Source organism: Hypanus sabinus, chromosome 4 (genome assembly GCF_030144855.1).
Source record: "Hypanus sabinus isolate sHypSab1 chromosome 4, sHypSab1.hap1, whole genome shotgun sequence".
NCBI lineage: Eukaryota > Metazoa > Chordata > Chondrichthyes > Myliobatiformes > Dasyatidae > Hypanus > Hypanus sabinus.
The window spans coordinates 64482767-64509458 of NC_082709.1; the positions used below are offsets into that span (position 1 = coordinate 64482767).

General features: G+C 39.9%; 1 protein-coding gene across 5 annotated transcripts in view; it reads left to right on the forward strand.

Moving 5' to 3' along the window:
• The window catches only part of pard3bb (par-3 family cell polarity regulator beta b), a 1128463-nt gene that overhangs the window by 352942 nt on the left and 748829 nt on the right, over window positions 1-26692 (forward strand). For all 5 annotated transcript variants that reach the window (XM_059967323.1, XM_059967326.1, XM_059967321.1 and 2 more), the window contains one exon: window positions 14685-14856. In XM_059967323.1, the coding sequence (XP_059823306.1) occupies window positions 14685-14856 (172 nt within the window). The remainder of the gene's footprint in view (window positions 1-14684; window positions 14857-26692) is intronic.

Consider the following 26692-nt stretch of genomic DNA (forward strand, 5'->3'; position numbering starts at 1 on the left):
GGCCCACTACCATCGCAACAATCATTGAATAAATGTAGGCTTTTCTTGAGATGCCCAGTACCAATGAAAAAAAATTAAAAACAGAATGCAGTCGGAGACTCTGCAAAAATAGTGCGCTGGCTGAAGTGGCCTGTGCTTCTCTGTGTTGTTTTAGGAGGAATTGCATAGCAGTGTGTTAAAAGCGAGATGAGAATGTACTTCTAGCACTTCTGTACCCCACCCCCACCCCCACGCTTGTTCCACTTTGATGTGATAATTAATCAGGAATGTACATTTAATACATCTCCAAGGGGATATAGATAAATAAATACTTTATTGATCCCAAAGGAAATTACAGTGTCACAGTAGCACTCATTATAAGTGCACGGATATACAAATATTGGAAGAAGGGAAGAAAGATTAAAAAAATGTTAGCACAGACAGTCTAACGGGAAGAGGTCATCACTTCCCTGGCTATAGGTTGACTCATTATAGAGCCTATTGGCTGAGGGTAAGAATGACCTCATACAGCACTCTTTGGAGCAGCGCACTTGTCTTAGTCTATTACTAAAATCGCTCCTCTGTTCAGCCAAGATGAGATGCAAAGGGCAAGAAACATTGTCCAGCATTGCCAGCATTTTCTGTTGGGTTCTTTATTCCAATACAGCCTCCAGTGTGTCCAGTTTGACTCCTAAAACAGAGCCAGCCTTTCTGATCAATTTGTTGAGCCTGTTGGCATCACCCGTTTTGATGCCATTGCCCCAGCACTCCACTGCATAGAAGATTGTACTGGCAACAAGAAGCTGGGTAGAACATGTGAAGGAGAGATGTGCACAGAACAAAGAACTTCAGTCTCCACAGGAAGTAGAGGCACCTCTGGTCCATCTTGTACACAGCCTCTGTGTTGGTGTTCCACTCAAGTCTGTCATCCAGGTGCACCTCAGGCCCTTTTAGGTCCTCACCACAACCATGTCCTCACTATCAATAGGAACAGGGAGCAATGCAAGCTTAGACTTTCTGAAGTCTGTCATCATCTCCTTTGTCTTACTAACGTTGATCTCAGATGATTCAGCTTGCACCATTTGACACTGTCCTCCACCCAAGGTCCCTTTTATTCATCCCCCATCCTCCCTTTATACCCCCAACTATTGCTGAGTCATCAGAGAATTTCTGTAGATGACATGACACAGTGTTGTATCTAAAAGTCCATCTCTAGAAGGAACAAGAAGTTATTTCTATGCCTTGAACTAGTTGGCTTTCTTTCTTTTCCATTTTTAAATCTGATTAAGTGTTGAGGATGATCATCAAATCTGTATTTCTACAAGTGCAATCAGGGCCACAACCAGAAAGCCACACTGTGGATAATCAGTAATTTCTGAAATAATAATATAGTAGTAAGACTACTAAATTACATAAGAAGAAGAAGAAGAATAGCCCTTAACTCAGCAGTGGAGTTATCGGGGCACCGTCATGACGGTGTTTCCGTAGCAAGCTATTCTTGTTTTTACGAGGCTGAGTTGGTGGCTCAACGCTCAACCTGACTTGGATTTGAACTTGGGAACCTTTGCTCTGGAGTCCGGCGCTGATAGTATTGCGCCACCAAGCGGGACCTAAATTACATAGTTTTATGATAAAATGATTTTAAACAGTGCATTTTTCACGTATTATTTAACTGGTACAAAATCTTAAAGAACATAGAATTGTGAGATTGCTTATTTGGGAACTGTCTAGTTTAAATTTCCACATTTCTCCTGCTTCTTTGATGAATTTTCCAATGTCATTACAATTTAGAATTAAAATGGACATTGTCAATATTTGCTGTACAGTGTCTGGTACATTCTGAGCCTGTTGATAATGACCATGGCTCAGCTTGCTGTATTGTTTCCTGAATCAGACAGTTCTGCACTCATGCCCCATCCAGAATCATGATTATGTTAATCCGCCTGGATTAAACCTTTGATAATCTGGGGTTTACTGGTGTTTGATTGGCATATTTTTCCAGATATCAGATGTAATTCAATAATATTTTAATTCATTTTTAACTATTTTTGTCACTGGAAACCTGTGACCAGTGGTATTGCCCAGTATTCTAAAGTTCTCCAGCAAAATTGGTGAGTTCAAGTTCAAGTTTATTGTCATTCAACTGTACAGATGTATACCACCAAATGAAGCAGCATTCCTCCAGACCAAGGTCGACAACACAGTACATATAACTCACACACATAACACCTGAAGTAATATTACCATATATAAGTTAACAATTATTAAGGTCCACTTATGACTCAAGTTAAAAAGTTGAACTTGAACTTGATTTCTGAAGTCAGATAACAGGTAACTGGAGTTTTACTGTGTATTATCCAAACTGACAGTTCAGTGCAGTGCGGAGAATAAAACAATTCAAAGTCCCTGTCTCACTTTTCAAACAGATGTTTATGCATCTTGTACATTATTCCGTTATTTGAAGAAGATTAGGGGGTTCTTGGTCTCTTGGCAGATACTTAACTCTCCAACCAGAGTGCCTTCTTTGATTGCTGTTGTAGGTCGTTGCTTTACATAAATTGCTTGCTAAGCTTCCCCTAATACAACATTCAGAAATACTTCATCACTAAATGTCAAGAGCGTTGAAGTATACTCTAAGAGATGCTACACAAATGTATCTGTGTTTGTTCTTTTCTTTGAAGCCTTCTGCCATTGTCTATCTTTAACATGGTGAGAATGGGTGATCTGGTGACAGAGAATGTGGTTTATGCTTATTAATCAGCTAAAAAGTTATGAGATTTTAAATGGAACTTAATAAAGTATACCAAGGCAATTTTATTTTATTTCATAAACCCTTCAATGGCCTTCTGTGAAAAATTTGCAGTGTCTTTTATTAGTTAATTACTAATTGTCTGGTGGAATAAAGCAAAATGCTAGACAGTACCTCTGCTAAATCAGCAACGTTACCAAGAGTTAAAAAGAGCACAATGTGAACTGCTGTTGTGAGTCAGCAGCCTCTGGACATGCACAGTAGCTTCGAAGCTGCAGTCTTATGACTGAATTTAGTGCGGAGTCAGTAGCTGTGTGACTAGAGCCACGGTGAAGAGCTTGGAAATACGGTTAAATTTCTGGATTGCCTGGCAGCAAGAGGTCTGTGGATTATGCGTTTCAGTCTCTGAACGAGTGGAAAATGTTAGGCCCACTGGATGTGCTGTATAGCAGTTTGATGTGCAAGGTAGTAGCCTCAGTATTCATTATAGTTGTCCTGTGATTTTGCTGTGATCTCTTATTAAACCCTCCCGCCAAAGCTCACTGACATACATTGGTTGTTGATCTGGTAGCGTTTCATTTTTTAAAATCGCACCATTAGTTTTAAAATCCATTCATGGACTTGCTCCACCCTCTCACCATAACTACTTCTATACAAGGTCTGAGATATCTATGGCCTCCCATTCTAACCTATTCTGTGTCCCAGTTATAATTGCCATTGGTGATCTGGGCCCTGCACTCTATAGTCTCATCTATCACAAACCTTTTTAAATTCCATCCCGTCTGCTCATTTGACTCATTGGTCTAAACATGTCTCTGTGAGCTGCCATTGGACATTCCCTTATTTTAGAAAAGCAGTATAAATGCCAGTTACTGTCTTTGCTTGCTACATAAATATAGGAAATTGTTGAAAAATTCTTCTGGTTTGAGAATTGACATCACACTTCTATTTTAAATAATTTCTGTTCTTTTGGGAAATGTGCTTTTCTCGTTTTGCTTTAGAAGAGTAATGAAATCTGAATTACTTGTTTTTGGCTTTTGCAACAGCATTCCAATTGATCATTTGAGCACAAACTTGAGATGAAGTCGGGCAGTTTGATACAGTGACTGCTAAATATACTGGCCATTCCTGGGTCACATGTGCCTGACTTAACTTCAGGTCAAGATGGCGCCAACAAACAATGCTCCCTCAGTCAACGTCTTCCAGGTGGCTCACAAAAATTTCTTTTTACTTTCTTGCGTTTGTTTTTCACTTTAAGTGTGTTTGTGGGGCTGTTAGGGCAGTTTGGAGATAGCTTGAGTGACCCAGCTCTTCGCTGTCTCTGAGCAGATTGCAGAAAGCAAACGCGTACTCAGATAGCCTCGAGACAAAGAAACTACAGGACGGGGCCGATGAGCCGATGTTCAAATCTATTTTGCTTTTTAAAGCATCCATTAATCAACTATTAAAGCATCGACGAAGATTGAGACATCAAGGGGAATTAGGAAGACGAGCAAGAATTCAATGCTGACTACACTCCTTTTGATCACTGCCGAGAAGGAATCTGTGAGTGGCCTGTTGTTGTGCAGCTCGCTGTGGCAGGCGGGTAGGCCTCTGTGCTCGTGTGGAACCCCTCTCTTTCGATGAATGTTGGTGACATCGGAGGATGGTGTCATGGTTCTGCGTTTATTGATTACACTATTGCCTTTATGGACTCTGGACTTGCTCAGAATTATGGTTTTTACATTAGGTGTTTTTATAGCCCCTTCCTTTTCCATTTTGTTGTGTGATGGGAAGGTGTCTGGGGGTTGATGTTCTGTTAGTTTTTTTTGTGCAGGGGAGGGGTTACTTCTTGGGTGAGGTCTATGTTCTTGCTCCATATTTGTGCGGGGAGAAGGGGTTTTGGGGGTTGATGATCAGGCTGTTCTTTGCTGTGCAGAGGTTTGATATTCTTCTCTGAATGACTTTTATTTTCTTTTTGTTCCATGGCTAACTGGAGAAGACAGATTTCAGAGTTTGTGTACAGATACATGTTTTGATAATAAATGAATCTTTGAACCTTTGAACTTATGGATACCTGTGAATGTGAGTGAATTCCCATAATAATATATAATTCAAGAATCTGATTAATGTATACATACACGTTCATTCCTATGAACTAGTTCTCATTCTCTCCCTCTCCTCTCTCCTCCCCCTCTTCTCCCCTCTCTCCTCTCAGTATTGTTCTTATCTGCCTTATGTGCCATTCATTGCAATACTGTGCAAAAATAGTTACCATAGCAAGTGACAAGTGATTTTCATGTATTTTTTCATTTGTGGACAAAATATATTTCAGGACATCTGTAAACATTGAACCTGTTCATTACCCAGGGATGGTCTGACCTTTTAATTATTCTTTTGATTATCATTGCTCTGGTGTTAGATAGGACCAAAAGTGTAAAAGAATCCCGAAGTCATATAAGTTTGTCTGTTTGTGGGTGTTATCTATTTGTACCAACTATTTGGTAATTTTGTAACATCAATAATATGTCAGCTTAGTACCTGACATCCATGAGCTCCTAAAGAGTAAAGGAGTACTAAGAGGCAGTCTGATTCTACCGAGGAAGAACACTGCCCTTGTCCTTTGTTCTGATAGTCTTTGCATAGCTGGTGATAGTTGGTGACAGTGCTAATTTTCCTCCTCCACCATTCACCATCATTCTGCTTCCCCAAAGGAGGACTTAATTGGAACCTGAAGACCATGTTTTTCCACATCAAGGCTGATAGGTATATGGAACAAGCTGGTAGAGGAGGCTGTAGAGGTGGTAGAATTACAGGTGGTACAAAAGGCATTAGACAGGTACATGGATAGGAAAGGTTTAAACATATGTAATGATGTAATGTAATGATGCAGCTCTATAAAACTCTAGTTAGGCCACACTTGGAGTACTATGTCCAGTTCTGGTCGCCTCACTATAGGAAGGATGTGGGAGCATTGGGAAGGGTACAGAGGAGATTTACCAGGATGCTGCCTGGTTTAGAGAGTATGGATTATGATCCATAATCCATACATTATGATCAGAGATTAAGGGAGCTAGGGCTTTAGTCTTTGGAGAGAAAGAGGATGAGAGGAGACATGATAGAGGTGTACAAGATATTAAGAGGAATAGACAGAGTGGACAGCCAGCACCTCTTCCCCAGGGTACCACGGCTCAGTACAAGAGGACATGGCTTTAAGTTAAGGGAAGGGAAGTTCAAGGGGATATTAGAGGAAGGTTTTTCACTCAGAGAGTGGTTGGTGCGTGGAATGCACTGCCTGAGTCAGTGGTGGAGGCAGACACACTAGTGAAGTTTAAGAGACTACTAGACAAGTATATGGAGGAATTTAAGGTGGGGGGTTATATGGGAGACAGGGTTTGAGGGTCGGCACAACATTGTGGGCTGAAGGGCCTGTAATGTGCTGTACTATTCTATGTTCTATGTATATGGAATTAGCACAGGTAGGCAAGTTGGACAAATGGATGAATTGGGCTGAAGGAACTGTTTCAATGCTGCTTCTGCGGCCCTATGATCTCTACTCTATTGCCTTTTAAATTGGTTAAATCTACAGTCATGGGAGTTGAGGCAAAAGCATTAAAAGATACCATGTAAGGGCTGCTTTATGATGTAGTTTCAAACCCCTTATTGAAATCTTTTTAATGCTCAAAAAAGTAAGAATCATCAATTCTGGGAGAGGAAACTTTCTTATTTGAGATTCCATATTCATTTGGCTTGCTGTGTGCAGTTGGCTACTTTATAGGGATTGTGGAAGGCCACAAGTAGAGCAGGTGATTTTGAACAGGAGGGCCTGTATCATGCTTGGACCAGCTTGCTCTCTCTCTCTCTTTTCTGTAGCTGCATTTTATCTTTTGTTGCTCTGTGGAATGAGTCCATTGAGATTTTGGCCACCTATATCTGTACTGGTGTAGTGGATGGCTATGCATTTGCCCTCGGTTATGTGAAAGCAATTTCCCTGGGCTCAAAGTAGACTTTCAGGTGTTATTTTTCAAATTTACGTTTGTGTTGGCTTTGATGGAATGATACTCCAGCTAATCAAAAGGTCAGGGCACTCTATTAGGCTTGGGGAATGACTTCCCAATGTCGTTATTTAAAAGAAATTTTGCTTGTACTTGTTGAAGCAAATTCTTTCTCTTCTCTTTTCACTCTGGCTTCTTCTCCCTTCATTTCAGTCCTGCTGAAGGGTCTTGGCCTGAAACATCGACTGTTTATTCCTCTCCTTAGATGCTTCCTGACCTGCTGAGTTTCTTCAGCATTTTGTGCATAATGCTCTGGATTTCCAGTAGCTGTAGAATCTCTTCTCTGTCAGATACAGCACTCTGTGGAGGGTATGGGCCATGGTATGCATTTGTTCACTTGCTTCCTTAGCAGCGTACTAGAGTTCTAACACTGGACTGCGTGAAAGTGCTTGAGAGGAAGATTGCACTGATGGGCCTATGCTTTACAATGTGCACTTGCTGTACACAGAGACAATCTGGCTCAAACAGAGTGTGGCTACTGAACCATCAACAGCAAGAGGTAATATTTATACATTTCAAAAATGTATTTTATAAAGATAAAGATTTTGAAAATGTTTATGTTTATTTGTCACATGTACCACCGAAATGTACAATAAAATGTGGCGTTTCAATGACCAGTACAGCCCAAGATGTGCTGGAGGCATTAGCTGACACCATGCTTCCAGTGCAAACATAGCATGCCAACAAATTACAAACCCCTAACCGTATGTCTTTGTATTGTGGGACGAAACCAGAGCATCCAGAGGAAACCACATGACAACAGGAGGAACGTACAAAATTATTTTAGACAGTTGCGGGAATTAAACCCTGATCTTATAGCTGGCACTGTAAAGTGTTATGCTAACCTCTATGCTACCATGTTTTGCATGTATTATTCATAATATTTGAAGTAAATCAGGTCATAACTTTCTCTACCTTCATTGTTCTATCAGTTCCCTGCATTCCCTTGCAGGGTAACAACAGCACTCTTCTTTCATCCTTAAAGGAGCAACTTGAAGCCCTTAAGAGTCTGTTACACAGGACCCATCCCTTCATTGTCCAGTATTGGCAGAACCCTTGACTATGGTCTTTCCCTGTAGACTCTTTACTGTGGCTGCATCAAGTTACAGTGCACCTCCCAGCATGTACTCCTGCACCTTGGGATGTCACAGTTGGCAGCATTCTCCTGTGGATATCTCCTTACACTGGAAAATCACCATCTCACCATCCAGCCTATTAGCTGTGCTTACACTCAAGTGCAATGCTGAGGGAGTGGTGCATAGTTCGGGGTGCCATCTAAGTGGAATATACTATGACACACTTTTTGAAGAAAAGCATGGCACCTCCTGGTCATCTCCCAATCTCAAAATATAGATGTAATTGGTTATTTACCTCATTGGTACTTCTGGAATTTTATAGGGTGCATCTTGGCTGTTATGTTTCCTACACTACACCATTGACTCAATTTTCTGATCTGTCATATTTTTGGGTTTTATATTTTATATATTTTGGTTTGATGTAGCAGTGATGCCTGATGGGCTAGGTGAATGTCTGATTCCGTTGGGTAATTGGTGCTGTTAATTACCCTTGCTTGTTTTAGGATGGGCAAGTGAAAGTGAAAACAGTCATCAGTGATACAGTTAGTTTTAAATTTTACATTGTGTTCCTGAAAGAAGAATAACAGGTCAAACTCTGCGCTCATACTGCCTTATTTCAGATGGGTACTGCATGGAATTATTTGTCTTTAAAAGAAATCTGCTCCCGGAGGATGTCGAGAGTAGCAGCACTTAAAGTTAAATACTCTAAAAGGAAGCATATGTGACAAGCTGATGAAAGCCCAGCCTTAACCTGCCCTCTCAAACATAATGATTTTTCAGTGTGGTTTCTCAAACTTCACAAATGCACAGTGAGCTCAGTATGGCTGCACATCATACATGACGTCAGTTGAATAAATTTTTGGCATTCCTGTGGAAATTGTCTCTGTAAATGAACCCAGTTCGTAGCCTGACTGTAGGGGAAAAAAAGGAGAGTTGAAATTCTGGTTTGCATTGTTCCTTTGGGGATTTGTTTTTGAGGGAATTTCAATGGTTGAGATATGGCATTTAGTCTGTCTGCAAAGCTGGGAATGCCACAGGAGAGGAAAGCTGCAAGAGAAGCAAAACATAGAAACCAATTTGTGCATGTTGCTTTCTTTAAACTCAATACATTTATACATTGTCATGGATTTTCTGCACTTTAAATCATTCGATTGAGGAAACTACCCTTAAGTGAACCATTAAAACAGAAGAAGCTGTACAATTTCTCTAAGCATCAAAGAAACAAAAGCTTAAATGTTTTGACCTGTAGAGAGTACATATTTGTTGTACACTGTATTTTATAGCTTTTTATAACTTAAGCTTATTCTCCCCTCGTTTAATTAGATAGCTATCCACAACCCACTTCAGTTTGCCGATTGACACAATAGGCCTATAGCAGACATTACTCACTCACTCTCCACTCTGCTCTGGATCACCTCGACAACCAGAACATGTACATCAATCAGGCTTTTGTTCATTAACTATAGCTGGCCATTCAATACTGTTATCTCCTCCATACATATTATCAAACTCCAACTCAATCTCTGACTTACCTCTCCAATTTGACACTTCACTTCCCCATTAGGAGACCAGAATCGGTGCAGATCAGTAACATCATCTTCTCAGCAGTGACCAACACCACAGGCATAACTCAGGGCTGTTCTACTCTATCTATACTGACTTCTGTGCGGCTAGGCACAGCTGGAATTCCATCTACAAATTTGCTGATAACAGTACTGTTGTTGGCAGAATCACAGATGGTGATGAGATGACGTACACGAAAGAGATAGTCAGCTGGTTGAGTGCTGTCATAATGACAAGCTTGCATTCAATGCCAACCAGGCCAAGGAACTGATTGTGGGCTCTAGGAAGAGAAAGTCAGGTAAACACACATCAGTAATCTTTCGGCAGAAATTGTGAGCAACTTCAAGTTACTGGGTGTCAGCATCTCAGAGGATCTATCCTGGGCCCAACACAGGAAGGCGTAACCGCATCTCTGTTAGAAGAATGAGGAGATTTGCTATGTCATTGAAGAATATTGACAATCTTTTACATATGTACAGTGGAAAGAACGCTGACTTGTTTCATTATGGCCTGGTACGGAAATTCCAGTGCACAGGTGTGCTAAAGACCACAGAGACTAGTGAATTCACTAGTTCCATTATGGCAGCAGCTCTACACACTTCACTATGGACATCTACAATAGGCAATGCCTCAATAAGCTAACATCTGTCATCAGGCATTTCCACCATCCAGACCATGCCCTCTGTTCAATGCTGCCATTGACTTGAAGTTGAACTGACTTGAAGGACCTTAACACTAGCTCGGAACGTAGTTTTTAATCTCTCAATCCTGCACCAGTGTGATTATGGTGTTTATTTTGCACACTTGTGATTCATGAAAACTTATGTTAATTTAAGTTAATGTTGACTTATGTTTGTCCTTGCTCTATAATGTACCGTGATGCAGCTGCTGCAAGCAAATCATTCTCATGTATTTATACCATGTGTATGTATGTACGCCAATGGCAATAATAAACTTGAACAACCTCATAAGTAAAAGGATTTAATTTTTCTTTCTGTGAGCAATGATGCACACCCAATCAACCCAATAAAGTCAGCATCTGTTATTTCATAAGCCAGGAAGGTAGTGATTTTTTTTCCCTATTTATATAACTTTAATCTGTCCAGATGGTGTAAATCACCCTAGGCAGAATTGCTCTCTCTTTTGAGGAGGCTGCATACAGTTTGTTAATATCACCTGTCTTGCTGAGAGTGTGCTTGTCATGCTAATCTACTTGAGGCCATTCAATCAGTTGATTGACATCAATTCCATTTACCTACTTAAACTCCCCAACTAACAAAAAAAAATTGAAGTTTGCAATTAACTCTAACATTGGCTTTCTTGGAGAGAGTAGTTCCTCATTTTCCTCCACAATTTGTGAAGGGCTGCCTTTTGACATCATCACTTATTGGCCTGCTTCTTATCTTAAGGTTACGTTTATTTCTTTATTTGATTATTCAGATACAACCCAGAACATCTCTTCTGGCCCAATGAGCCCACCAACCCACCTATTGATCCTGATTAATCAACTAACCGGTACATATTTGTACCGTGAGAACAAAGCGCGGCACCTGGAGGAAACCCACGGACACTCCTGGGGAGTATGTTTAACCCACTCACATCCTCTGAATTATCATTCTTCAGGGTCTTTGCACTCTCCCTGTTTGTTGCTCCACTATTGGCAGATTTGAATTTCCAAGATATATCTTGTTTCTAAGCTTGGAAAATCCTTCCTAAACAATCTCCATTTCTCTGCCTTTCTCATCCTGCAAAACATGCCTCATTTTGTAATAGATCTTTTGTGGCTTGGTCAAATTATGTGAAGCTTTCTGAGACATTCTACAACACTAAAAATGTAATATAAATACAAACATGTTGTGACCAGATAGCCAAATGATTTCCTGAGCTGCGGTTGGTATTAACAGAAGTTCCTTAAAAATGATTCAGCAGAGGACCTGCAGCTTCACAGCCTCACTGTCTGAGCAGTAGGATGTAAATGGCAATGATTTGGGGAATGGTTCATGCTTCACTTTGTTCACAGCTAGCTTTGGATCCTACAGCGATAATTGAACCTTCATCCCGCACAGTCTGGTTTGTCACTGTCCACATCATCATGCGCATCCATGCTGTTTTGTCTCATTGATTTGTCCTGTTACTCTTAGTTTTGCTTTGATGTGTTAGAAAGCCTTCGAGAGTTTGTTTGGAGCTCTGGGAAACTGGTTAGCCTGTATCGGTTATATTATACGTGACCATAATTTCGACTTAATTTCAATTGGACTTGATATTTGGATAGCGTTGGTAACTGAGGAAATTTAGAGCATATGTAGGCCAAACAATTAGAAAATTTGAGTACTGAGGCCCTTGAGCCTATCATGTCTGTACAGACCATGATGCAAAATTACACAAATCCAATCTGCCTGTTCATAGTCCATGTCCTTCCATTCCCTGCCTAAATGCCCCTGAAATTCTGAAATTTACCTGATGTTACCACTTTCCCTGGCACCATGTTCCAGTCATCTGTTATAAAAAATAAACTTGCCTCACAAGCCTTCTTTAAATTTCCCCCTTCTCATTTTAAAACGATGCCCCCCAGTATTTGAGATTTCCACCCTGGGAAAAAGACTGCCTATCAGCATTCAATTCAATTCTCCCCCCGCTGTGCTTCTCTCAATTTTATGAACTTCTATCAGGTTGCTCCTCAACCTTTGATGCTCCAGAGAAAGCAATCCAAGTTTGTCCACCCTCTCCTTATAGCTCACGTACTCCAGTCCATACAACGTCCTGGTGAAACTCTTTTGTGCCCTCTCCAAATGCTCCAGTGTTTTCAATAATATGGTGATCAAAGCTGCACACCACAGTTAAACTGTGGCCTACCTAAAGTTTTATGCAGCAGCAATGTGGATTGTCAACTTTCATGACCAAATCTTGACTAACGAAGGCAAGAATTATCATACACATTCTTTACTATCCTATCCACTTTCAGAGAGCTTATAGTCTTGCAACCCTCTGTGTATCAGTGCTCTTCCAGATATGTTACTATATACTGCTCCTTGCATTTGACCTTCCAAAATGCAACGCATCACATTTAACTGGATTAAATTTCATATGCAATTTCTCTGCCTAAGTTTCCAACTGATCTACATCTTGCTGTGTCCTTCAACAATTTTACTTGTGAACACCCTGGTTTCCTTGGCTGCGTGAGTCTAGGGAAGACAGGCTCCGGTTCCGCCAAACTCGTGAGATTGAGACACACTCGATCCCACCCCAAACCCCGGTTTGTGTGGATGCTGTGTCATTTGCTACCCTGTTACAAATTAATGCCACGAAATAACAGACAGTACACTGCATATGATTTATAGGAATTATATTTATGAATCTTAACTAAAGGGTTAGTAATGAATAACAAAAAGAAAAGGGCCCATTCTAATTAAACAGTCAAATGTGCACAAGTTGGTGCTCATCTTGAACTTCTGTGTCACTCATGCGCTGGGCCCTCGGTCAACATGAAAGCACACACCACCTTCTGAACGTTGCTCGCAATCCATCTTGAACAAACGGGTCTCCCCACCGGGTCGTACACTATAACCGGTTCTCCCCAGTGTCCTCACTCTTCATCTCCTGTCAAACAAACGCACCAAGCCCAACCTTAGTGTCCCTCACCAGAGAAACCTCCCCTTAATCCGACCATCCTAATTGTTTGGCACACATTTCTCCCCTCTCTTATCTTCAACAATAGTCTAAACATAAGTTGAAAACAAGCAGCTCTCACAGAACAGCAAAAAATACAATACATACAGCATAACAGTAAAAAATATGAACCAGTAGAGTTATCCAGAACTCTACTGATTTTCATGTCAAAATTGTACTTCTGTAAGAAAGAAAACTGAGTCTTTGAGAGGATTACATTGTTGCTTAGTTTTAAAATGTACCTGAAAAATATACTTGCCTATAAGAAATAGAAGGATTGCCATTGGATCTTCTCTTGAGCTGCTCCCTTAACAGATTCTCTTGACAAACCCAAAGTGGGAATTGATTTATGATTTATTAAGATTTATGGCTGGTGAGCAAAATCTCTGAAACTTGCTACGCATTTCAGGGTTCATCTAAAAATAACACACAGGTAACTTACTGTGTATGAACACAGCACTGTGATACATTATACATGAAATATATTTTATTTTACTTCAGTACCGTAACTTTATGAATGGAATTTGTTTATCCCACTGTGGAACCACCACCTTTATTCTCTATATTCAATCTGAAGCTCATCTGGTGCTGTATACGGTATGACTCCATTGACCAGCCATTCTCAGAACTTTGTGGTGTTGGGCAGGCAAATTCTGGTGGACTATTGGAACTTATTATACCCAGCATAATTTTAAATCACTTTCTTAAAAAGATGTTATACAAGTGTCATAAACTTTCCAGTGAATCCCATGAGATTCAAGGAGGCTGTGGAAAAAGAGACCCTGGGGAGTGGAAGAAACAGGAGTTGCAGGGTAGTGTGTGAAATATCACCAAGTGTACCAGATGCCAAACCATGAGAATTTCCAGGTAATCAGATAACAAATTATCAGAGTAAATTAACTTAATCTTGTAACATCTGCAACCGAAGGAGAATAGGATGGATAAAATGAGGCTGAACATCAAAACAAAATGAACAATTTAACAGAAACACAGAGAACACTGGAAACATTTAACATGGCGATCCTGCAGAAAGAGGAATGGAGGTAATGGCTCAGGTCTGAGACCCTTCTTTAGATGAAGAGACTTAGACTGAAATGTTGACTCTCTTTTCGTGAATGCTGTCCGAACTGCTGAACCTTTCCAGCATTTAAAAAAATTACTTTCAAAACATAGGGCATCCTAATACATAGATCTATTTAATCATGTCATTATTCAGTTTTTCTCAAGTTCCTTTAATCAGAGGATCAATGAGACCATTATGCAATCAGCTTGGATTTTAGCAAATCTGTCGACAAGGTTCCATATGGCAGCTGGAAAAGTACAACTAAAAGCCCACAAAATCCAAGGGAAAATGGCAAAATGGATCTAAATTTGATTTAAAGGAGTAAGCAAAGGATAATGGTGTATGGGTGTTTATGTTCATCCAGTGAAAGCGTCACCTGCAATAATCTCAAAGCTCCATGGGTTAATTTAGTGTCTCCAAAAATTGGTTCTCGAGTATGTCAATGAGAAGCAGCAAGGTGAACATAAAGGTTGCTTTAGGTGCTGAGATTATACAAGTTGCAAAGTAAATAACTCTGGCGTATGTTCTTTGACATTCTGTTTGTTGTTCTGAAGCTTGTTGCAGTATATGAAGAACAAGAGGCGCAGCGTGCAGATGAAGTTGCCGATGGCAACGTGAGTGACAGACAAAGTCCGGACACGTTTGAGAGTGAGCTCGCAGCGCAGCTTGCGGCCTTTCAGCCTATTACTGGAGAAATTGAAGTTACCCCCTCGGCACTGAAAGCCAGTAAGTAGACATTGTTTTTGTTAGTCTTTACTTGAACTTTGCTCACACAATTCATGTTGAGCTAAACTTACTGCTGTGCACACACCTGCCTTTATACCAGAGCTTCAAGTAGTAGCTGGCCATACTGCCAGTGGTGTCTGGGATCTAGTGAATTTAAAGTCTGAACAACAACTCACTTCAATATTCATTTGTTCAATCTAATGGACCTGGGAAACTGATTTAGACATTGTTGTAGTTCAGAATCAGAATCAGAATTACTTTATTGCCAGTATGTGAAACGTACCAGATTTGATATGGATCAGTGCCAAGTAAAAAACACAGGACAATACCACAATAGTAATCAACAATTTTCAAGACAATAGTGCAAACAGCCATGAACAATCAACAATTAAGAGAACGGTCACTTGTGCAAATGTTAATAATGAAACTTAAATAGATGTTAACATATGAAGAGACGCAATGATTGTCAACAGAACATGAAGAGCAGGAAAGACTAATTAATGGATGTCGATGACAGTTAGGGTATTGAACTTAAGTGAGTATTGTTGAGAAGTTGGATAGCTACAGGAAAGAAACTTCAGAGATGATGTGTAGTCCTGTTGATGATGGATGTAGTGTCTCCCTGATGGTAACTGCTAGGGTGGATGGAGTCAGCAGTAATATTTTTAGCACCCTTCTCCACTCTGGTGATGAAGAGGTTCTTTAATGTTGGTGGCTGACAGACAATGATCTTTACTGCTGAGTGGACCACTCACTGCAACCTGGACTTGGAGAGGAAAGAGGCGACAGGAAACCAAACATTGATAGAGGTGGTCCCAACACTCTCAAAGATGCCTGAGTAAAAGTTCATCAGGATATGCCCTGAGATGTTAAGTTTCCTAAACTGGCATAAGTATAATAACCTCTACTGGGCTTTCCTAGTGGTGAACAATATGATTGTCCCACTTTGGTGTATTGGTAATGGTAGTCCCGAGGAATTTCCAAGCAGGGGCAGGTGGGGGATTGTTGACAGGAATCCACTGTCTTGAAAGCATTTAACTCCAAGTTGTTATGAGTGCACCATGTTGCAAGACGGTCTACCTGTCTTTGATATCAGGTCTCATCATTATTAGAGACGAGACCAACTACCGTCTTGTCGTCTGTGAACTTTAAGATTTTAATGGATTTGTCTGTGAAGGTATAGTCATTTGTAGAAAGTGAGAACAGGAAGGGTGAAAGAACACAGCCTTGGGGAGAGCTTGAGCTTATAGACATTGGATTGGACAAGTAGGAGCCCAGCCTTACTGCTTCCTTCCTGCCAGGAAGTGCATAATCCACTGATAGATACCATTGGGTACAGCTAGCAGCCTTAGCTTACTGCGGAGCAACTCCAGAAAATAGTATTGAAGGCAGAGCTAAAATGCACAAACAAGATTCTCACATAGGTGATGGGGAGTACAAATGTTGAAGAATGTAATGAAGGCACAAGTTAACTGCATTTTCAACCGAGCAGTTTTCTCTATAAGCAAACTAATGGGCCAAGAAGAGGATCAGTAATGAAGTTAAGCTAGGCGAACATCAGACGTTCAAAAGGTTTCATAATTACTGAATTCAGGGTGACTGGCTCATAATCATTGTCCAGTGATCTTGTCTTTCTTGGGAACTAGAACAATTGTAGCAACTTTAAAACAGTCTAGAACTCTGCATAATGGCAGGAAAGTTTTAAATATCTCAGTGAAGACAAGAGCTAGCTAATCCACACGTGCCTTAGAGTACCAAGTGAGACACTGGCAGGGCCTACAGATTACCTAATGTTCTTTTTTTCCCAAATAGTTTGCAAATGTCTTCTTGCTTCATAGAAAATATAGGGTGGGATGGAGGGAAGGAGCTAAAGAAAATCAGTGTGGCTGGGGTGAAGGGGGGTGGTGATATTGATTGTGAAGGGGGGCGGGGTAGGAGCTTACCATATAAGGATCAGAGGAAGTGAAGATAGATAGATGTTGATTGTCCTTATCAAACTGGAAATAAGACTAATTAAGCTGATTGGCCAACGTAGGGGACAGGGAGTCTTGGAAGCCTTTCTGTCTGAACCTGGTGAGAGTTTGCAGGGAATTCCAGATGCTGCCAGGCTATTGTTGTTGAAGCCTCACCCCAACCAATCCTGGTAAGTGGCTTTTGCCACTTTCAGAGCTTTAATAAACTGCAGTTTTCCAGAGATATATTTCTCTCTGTTTCTAGACATGTGGGCATGATCCTTTGCAGATGTGATAGTCCTCAACTCCTTAGTGAATCACGACTTGTGATTGTTATCCTCACAATGATCTTTTAAGGAAGACACTCATCGTCACGATCTTCATTCGCTCAGCTTCAAGACTTGGATATATAAATACCTTTTTATGCTTTCTGCCTATATTTTTTTTGTGAACAGTTTTGTTGAGCACCATGTCCTTGGAGTATTGGCATATACATCAGCAAGGTAACCTTCAGGCATATTGAATAATGTGATGAAGGCTTGAATTTGCAGCAGTTGGTAAAATTACATCTTTCAAAGACATGCTGGTGTAATTCTACACTGCCTTCATATAGAATATCCTCACATTAGCCGTTACAGTTTTGTTTGATACAGCAGCCTCCTGTCACAATATAGAAAAACTACAGAGAACTCTCGGGTCAGCAGAAAATGTCACTGGCTGCAATGTACTATCACTGCAGGACTTGTATGTGTCCAGGACAAAGAAGCAGGCAGGAAAAGTCATCTACCCACCTTGAAACTGCCTTTTCCAAAATCTCCCATCTGGAAAGGGCTGTTAAATTTTCATGGTGTCTTAAAAGCTTCTTCTTTCAGCCAGTTAATCTGATCACCCATTCTAGTGAGCCCCCAATCCCCTCTATCACACTGTCCCTGCACTGTAGATCTTTAAACTACTTTTTATTGTGCTGCTTACATTGTAAATACTCATGATTTATGTTTTATGAGCATTTTATTCCATATGCATCAAATTCTTTATTTTCTAAATTATTCCTTATTCTTTAAAATGGTTGAATGCTGTTTTTGTTGCATGCCGCATCCTGACTAACACACCACTGCAAGTTCCTAATATGTGTAAGCAACAAAAATATTGCTGGATGTGAACCAATTTGAACTGCTCCTAGGCAGAGCAATGTTTGCACATTATAATCCACCTATTTCATGTCTTAGCACTTGGAAAAGCAAGCTAGTTGGGTTTGTCTTTCCATTAGTCAAGCATAAATGCTATTGAGAAAACATATGTTGGGGTTATGTTTAGTGACACTACAGCTCAGTAATCTGGTGCTCTCAGGCCCAATCTTGAACATTGACAATGTACCCACTCTGCCAGAGATGTTGGCTCATTTTTGGTCATACTGTGGTAAAATTAGCCACTTAACCTAGCGGAAACGTGGTGTGGGAATAAGCAAATGATAGTAGGGTGTAATTTATTGATCACCTGTTAGATTCTAATTATGCTGACATTTACTCCCCTCTTATAAAATGAAGGCTTTTGGCATATATTCCTTAGTAATTTGAAGTTGTGATCTCACTGTTGGATATTAAGGAGAGGAGAAGAGGAGCATCTGGGTCACATTAACCTTTTGAGATCTCCACATGCCCTTGGTTTATCTATGTAAAGAAAACATAGGTCAAGTGATGAATGCGGAGGAAACAGCAGGTTAAAGCTCACATTATTTTGCATGGGAGTGGGAACTGACCTTTGGCTGCCTGTGAAGGCCAGTGGAAATTTCCAGTGCTGATTTGTGAAAATTAAATGCTGACTGTTTAGTGTAGTTTTCCCTCTTTTAATCAGTGTTTGTTTTAATAGCTATAAATTGCACATTGCTTTAAAGATATCTAGTTTCAGCTGCAGCTTCAGCTGACGACCATGGAATTCAGCTTGCATATTCTAGGAACAGGCAAATCTGTAGTTTACAGTTGGCTTGAATGTTTTTTTGGTAATGTTGAAAATACATAATCACTGTTTGTTTTTATTTGAAAAGTGCCATAATTTTTATACATTAGCATCCGGTAGCCATGTCAGCTTTGCTAGCAAAATAATGCACACAGAATGCTGGAGGAATACAGCAGGTCAAGCAACATCTACGAAAATGAATAAGGAGTTGGCATTTTGGTTCAAGAGCCACATCAGGGCTGGAAAGGAGGTGGGGATGATGCCAGAATAAGGTGGGGTAAGGGGAAGGAGGACAAGCTAGAAGGTGATTGGTAAAGCCAACTAGGAGGGAGGGGGAATCAAAGTAAGAAGCTGGGATGAGATAAGTCGAAAAAGCAAAAGGGCTGGAGAAGAAAGAATCTGACAGGAGATCAGAGGATCATGGGAGAAAGTGAAGGCAAAAAGGTACCGGGGGAGGCAATAGGCAGGTGAGGAGGAGAGGTAAGAGGCCATAAAGAAGATGAGATGGGGAGGAGAATAATTACCTGAAGTTGAAATTGATGTTTATGCCATCAGGTAGAAAGCTACCTAGATGGAGTATGAGATGATGTCACTTGAACCTGAGAGTGACCACACTGTGGCAGAAGAGGAGGCCATGGACTAACATGCTGGAACATGCATGGGAAAGGAATTGAAATGGCTGGTCAGTGGAAAATTCCGTGTTTTGCAGATGGAGCCGAGGTGCTCGACAAAGTGGTCCTCCAGTCTATGTTGGGTCTCATCAACATAGAGGGAGACTGCATCAGGAGGACCGGATATGGAAGATGGCCCCAAGAAATTTGCAGGTGAAGATTTTGCAACTGGGCAAAAGGGGAGAAAGAAGAAGCATCAAGCAAGAAAGATCAACAAGTGAGATTTCATGGGTTGACCTGAGAAACAAGCAAAATGGGACAATCACATTGTTCAGAGTGTGGCTATCAGGGTGAGATAGAAAGAGCAAATAGATAGGCAAGTTATTAAAGACTGATCTTAATCAAGCTCTTCACATCCTCAGTCTTTAGAGTGTTTCACAAGCTTTGCTCATAGTATCTATAGCCTCTGCAACTATCCATATACATACTTTGAGATTCATTTTCTTGCAGGCATTTACAGGAAAATAAAGAAATACAATAGAATTTATGAAAAACTATGCATAACCTCAGACTGACAAACATCCATTGTGCAAACAAAGGACAAATCATGCCAATAGTAAGTAAAAAAGTAAATTAATAATATTGAGAACATGAGTTGTAGAGTTCTTGAATGTGAGTCAACAGATTGTGGGGTCAGTTTCAGCAGTGAGGTGAGTGAGGTTATCCATACTAGTTCAGAAGCCTAATGGTTTTAGGGTAATAACTGTTCCTGAAACTAGTAGTGAGGGATGGCAGGGGTCCTTGATGGTGGATACTGCTTTCTTGTGGCAGCATTTTATATAAATGTGCTCTTTGGTGGGGAGAGTTTTAGGGATGGAATGATGCCTGGCTGCTTGAGGAAGAAGTAAGTTTAAGGAGGGAAGATTTTGAAACAGATATACAGGAGATTGCAGAGACAGGAAAGGTCAGTGGGCATGAGTGAAGGGGAGCTGTCACTGGATAACTGGGGAAAACGTTAACAGAAGTGATTCGTCAGCAGCCAACAGTCAAATCAGGTCTTGGAGAAATAAAACTGGGGTGACAAAAGGTAAGAGTGCTCATTAGGCTGCCTATGGGGAAATTACATTAAGTCATGATTTAAGTAAGGTAATAGAGGAAAGGAGTTCTTATTGGTGGTTGGTTCAGTGAACAAGGGATAAGAGTTTCAAACTTTGGTGAAAAATGTGGTTTTGATGTGAGAAAAGACTTTGTTTCACTCGGAGTAGTTATGATCTGGAACTCACTACCTGCGGTGGTTGTGAGAGCAGATCAATTAATATGTGGAGGAATTGGATAAACACTTGACAGAAAATAATTTCCAGGTGAGTAAAGACCAAGGGAAATCAGTGAGGAAACAAGATTATTTTACTGGGAGGTGGCATTGATTCACTGGGCTGAATAGCCTCTATCGATGCTATTACAAATCTGTGATATAGGCCCAAGCATTTTATTAGCACAGTGAAATGCTTCTGAAGTAATTTGCAGCCTGTGCAGTTACATGAACAGAAAAGTGCTAATGACCAGATAATCTTTTCCTGGGATTGATTGAAAAAATAATTATTACCCATGGGAGCTTCGCCACCAAAAGAGGGCAGGTGGAACCTTGATTTAACATCTCAACTGGAAGTCTGATGTGCCAGCTTAAATTCAGATCTGCTTGGCGAGACTCAAACCCACGGTTTTCTTAGAGCTAATAACGATGATGTTCTGTACATATTGGTTAAGCTATAGGATTTGAAGTAAGACTGGAGTCAAAAAGGACACCAGCCCTGTTGCCCTTCAACTTCTAGAAGGCAGAAGTATCAAGCATCAAGTGTTTAAAATTCAACTTCACCAAGCTTTTATACTAATGGAGCATCAAAGCGATTTCTTGCTCTTCAGTTAAGCAGTCACAATGGTGGAGTAGTAAAACTGAATTCTGTTATCATAAGACTTGAATAGATTCATAAGGAAATTGTAAATAAGAGTCTTTATCACAAGAAAAATAAGCCAGCTGTTTTTTCTTTACCAAAGTGTTAGCCATGTTATACCTAAATTTAGTAGTTTGGGTGGAATGAGATCAGAAATTATATTAAAGTTTGAACCGTGCAATACCAGGGTAATGGCTGTGAGTTTGTTTTCTTTTTTTATATGGTATTCAGTTGTATTAATTGTCTGGTGTTTTTCCTTTCAAGCTGTTTCCCTGTCTGATCATGCATTATGACACTGCAGTTTCTGCACCCGATTTCAATACTTCCTTCCAACTGGGGGAAAGATGAGTTCCTCTTACCAAAACTAGTTGTTGCTATGCCGATTAATTCCTTTAATTAAAAGGAGAGATGCAGCTGCATCTGATATCTGATTAAGAACAGACTTGGAAGATTATTTTGGATGTACAAATATGGTCATGATTAAAGCCATTCTCTGCAAAAATGTAATTCGAATCGTGTTGGGGATCGTAAAAATGTCATCAATGGCATGCCATCACATGTTGCAGAAAATTTGGTGTGTTCTGCTATTTGGATGTCCTGATGTTTTGTTTAATTTCCTCTCTTTTGAAGGGGTTTGAGTTGAGAAATTCCAGAATTTTCGTCGGGAATGTTTACTAATGCTTAATCCCATTACCCTGCGTATTTATAAAAACATTGTATATCTGGCTTTATCTTCACATCTTTTTGGAAATGAATTACTTTTGAGCGGACCTCCTGCCACGCACAGCTTTGTTGAAGGGCCAGCTTATCAGTCTCTCTTTATTAAAAATATATTTTCTCAGGGTTTGATTGTGGAGATGTATGTGTGTTGGTGGTGGTGGCGTAACATTAGCATGAGGTAACAATGACAGAATTTTCCACACTTGCTCATAGACTGATCTGACAATGTGAACAACAGATAAAAGTGCCTACGTCACAAAAGGAAACAAAGGAGTAGGGTGAGATGTTCAGCAAACCAGACAATATTTGTGGTTAGAGACATGAAGTTAATACTTCAGATCAAAAATTTTTGTCAGAAAGAGGTTTTCCACCATCTTCTGACCATATTTCAGATTTCCAGCAGCTGCCAGTTCAATGGAAAGGAGCTGATCTTAGAAAGGAACATTAACAATTGGACATCAGCTTTATTACATATATTATGAATGCTTGGCTACTGAGGATGAGCATGTTTAAAATGTGTATCACAAGTAATGAGCTGTACAAGTACAATAGAAATATCTTGATGTGCAATATGAAGCACTTTGACCTAGTAAATATGGAGAAGTATTTCTACCAGTCAAAAGATTGTTAATCGAGAATTGAGATATAAGGTGATTGAAAAAGAAATCAGGTAATGAATACTTTTTTTTACACACACAACGAACTATTGAAATCTTGAGCTTGCTCTTTGCAGCAGAGGTGGAAGCTGAAGTAATGATAACTTTCAGAGGAGGAATTCTGTATATACATGACAAAGAAGCAGAGTTTTGGTGAAATGCTATTGAATGGGATTAAGTGATTACTTCTATTAAAGACCCACACAAGGACGATGGGCACAATGGCTTTCTTTTATTCCTGGAATTCATAGGACAGGTGTCAGAGATTATTTTTGTAAACACTGATTTCCTCTGCCCCAGCCTCTCTCTGCATCAGGTTGAATGTCCCAGCTGCCTACTAGTACAACTGTTGCTATTGCCTGACGTTTAAAATTTCAATGGGAGTGTTTAAGAGCAGAGTAGAGCACTTACCGAGTGTAAGAGTAGTTGTCACAGTAACCAGATGGAAACTTCTTGCAGCGATAGTCTGATGGAGCGAGGTGGCAAGCCATCATTTCACAACAGGCTTCTGGTGCAGGCGTTAGCTGTAGCTCATTAGGCAGCACACTTGCTTCCGATTCAGAAGGTTGTGTGTTCAGGACCCATTCCACAGCAAAATAAATCTGATCAAGTGCATTTGAAAATCATGTTCACACTCTGAAGGATTTTTTTCTTTTGACACATTTTGGAAAGGTGGAAGAAGAACCCTAAATGTGGGAGAAAGTAGTTTTGCTTGCACACAATTTCAGACCTAGTTTCATCAGTCAAGATAGCCGATACTGATCCACCATGCATTGTCCTTTGCTAGTTTAAAGAAATTATTTTAATTTCATATTGTTTCTGTGCCCACCGGTACAGTGTGAACATTACCTTTTTTTCAGGAATACTTTTAATGTATCTACACCATTTGGCCAGCTTTCACAAGCCTGCTGTCATGCTTAGAGCATTTTGGTTAAAAGGGAAAGATGATGATGTCAGTTAAGCAACAGAGCATAACTAACACAGCAAGGAACACTTCCAATAAATATTTATGGACACAATGCATAAAAATACCTCCCTTCAAAATATGTCAAATGTGCTGATGATGAAAGTCTCCGTGCAAAGCTATGTTTTACAAGTACAGTACTTGGCACCGTTGCATAGAAGTAATAAGGTGATCAATGTTTTTTTGATTTGCTGAACTTACTGCAATGATTTTCTTTTGTTTAACTGTTTTAGCTCCAACTTCTTCCTCCTTCCACTTCACCTCTTCTGAAGGAATCTTTCAGCAGGGGGCAGTTTTCCAGCCATCTTCCTGCACCTTCATAAATTAGCAATCTTTGAGCATGGGCTAAAATTATCAGCAGGAATAAGGGTAAGGAGAGTTTAATTTTGGGTTTCCATTTTATTGAATCTAGACAAAAGACAGATTTTATTATAGGATTAAATGATTAATGGGTGTAAATCAAAATGCACTGTGTCTTTGGGAAAGAGGCATCCAGATCTACTGGACAGATGGTTAAAATTAGAAGTCGTCTTTTCAGCAGTGATATCATGGAAATTTCCTCTGTTACAAAAATTATTTGATATCTGGAACTCTTTCCTACCATGCTGTTACCGTCCTTCCCAGCCCCTAACCCAATTAATTCTTAATTTCCCAAACATGGTATTGTGATTAAAGGTAAAAAATAAAGGTTAATAAATTTCTGTTGGTGAGAAAATTTAGGAAATCAGAGTTGAGAACGGTAAGAAGGTAAGTTATAGAGAAGTTGTTCACTAATTGATTAGTGGCAAAGGTGGAGGTGACTGATTGGCTCCCTCCTGGTCTTGGGTAGCTAATTCTGTAAATCTGGGGCAAGTAGTGAAGAAATAGAGCTAAGCCCACTTAAGCTATCACACAAAACCTTCCATCTTCCTTCTCCAACAAAATTCAGTGGATCATGAGATTTTCTTATTCTGAATTTTTTTCATGTTGCTGCTAATTGCTGTTAGGCCTAGCTTAGTTCTTTTGAAATGGATATTTTCTCGACCACAAGGGTGTTTTTGATTTGCAAAAAGCTTAATCAGCATTGGCAAGCATTTGAAATGAAATATCATCAGATCATGATTATTTTGTTTCCAGAGAAATAATCAAATGGATTTCACACAATGTTCAGTTAAATCTGTAGCTGGAACCTTCAAAACGTAAGTGAAACTTATTTAAGAATGAGTTCTAAGGTGCAGAGTGTTGAGTCCATTTGTCTAGAGATTAGGAATAGTAAAGGAGAAAAAATCACTGGCGGGAGTTGTCTATAGGCCATTGATATTATAACACTGAAGTTGCAGTGGCATAGGCAATAAGCCAAGAAATGCCTGATGCATGTAAGAATGGAACAGCAGTTGCCCTGGGGTCTTTAATGTGCACATAAATTCGGCAAATCAAGTTGGTCAAGACAGTCTTGAGGAAGACTTCATAGAACACGCCATTGATAGCTTTCCTGAACAGCATGTCAGTGAATCTACAGGGAAAAGATCTGTCTTAGATCTGGTCCTGTTCAGTGAGACAAGTAAAATTAAAGATCTTGCAGTTCAGGATCCTCTTGGGAACAGTGATCACAGTATGATTGAATCTCTTATAAAAATGGAGGGTGCAACAGTTCAATCTAAAACCAGTGAATTTTACTTAAACAAGGGGGTCTACAATGAGATGAGGGAGGAACTGGCTTGAGTAGACTGGGAACGCAGGTCATATGATACAACAAATGGAGAACAGTGGAAGGCTTTTAAAGAGATTGTACATGGTGCTCAAAAAAAGTATCTTCCAATTGAAAGCAAAGACAGTAAGGGTGGGGAGAGCCAGCCTTGGATAACCAAGAAAATAAAACAAAGCATCAAACTAAAAACTCATACGTACAAAGTCACCATGAGCAATGAGAAACTGGAAGATTGGAAAAAACTTCAGAAAGCAACAAAGAGCCACTAAGCAAGTAATAAGGGAAGGGAAGCAACTAGTACAAAATATAAAGCAGATAGTAAAAGTTCTTATAATTAATATAAAGCAGAAAATGGCGGCTAAAGTGAAGGTAGGTCACTTGGAAATGAGAAGGGGGAATTTATATTGGGTAATGTGGAAATAGCCGAGACATTGAAGGACTATTTTGTGGTCTTCACAATGGAGGACATGATTAACATGCTAAAAAGAGATGTTATGGATGCGATGGGAAATGAGGAACTCGATACAAATGCTGCCAGCAAAGAAGTAGTGATGAGCAAGCTAGTGGGCTTCAAGGCAGACAAGTCCCCAGGCCCTGTTTGGATACGTACCAAGGTACTGAAAGAAATAATGGACATGTTTGTGATCGCTTACCAGAAATTCTCTGGACTCTGTGCAAGTCCTGGCAGATTGGATGACAGTGGATGTCATACCACTGCATAAAAAAAAGATGTAGGCAAAGGTGGGTAATTATAGATCAGTTAGCTTAATGTCTATAGTCAGAAAACAGCTTGAAAGTAACATTAAGGAAATCTGGATAGAAGTCATTCTATCAGGCAGGCACAGTATGGATTCTTGAAGGCAGGTCCTGTTTAACAAACTTACTAGCATTCTTGAGATTGTAATAATAATAGTAATAAGTTCTTTATTGATCCCAAGAGGGAAATTATTTTGTTACAGCTGCAACATTTAAAAACACACTTAGCAATAATAATAAATATAATAACTAATAATAAAGTACAGAATAATAATATACACAATAAAAATTTATCAATGTGTAATACCATGCAATAATAATGTACAAAATAATAAAACAGAAACTATTGTACAATGATGTGTGTTCTCCTGTCACACAGAGATGAATTCTTGTAAATGCTTATTGCATTTGGTAGGAAAGATTTTCTGTAACGATCCTTGTGACAGCGGAGCTGAATGAGTCTGTTTGAAAGAGTGCTCCGCTGCTTATTCAGTAGGTCATGGAGAGGATGTGCCTGATTGTCCATAATGAATAATAGTTTGTCTAGTAACTTCCTCTCCACCACTAACAGTCTGGGTTGTAGCCAAG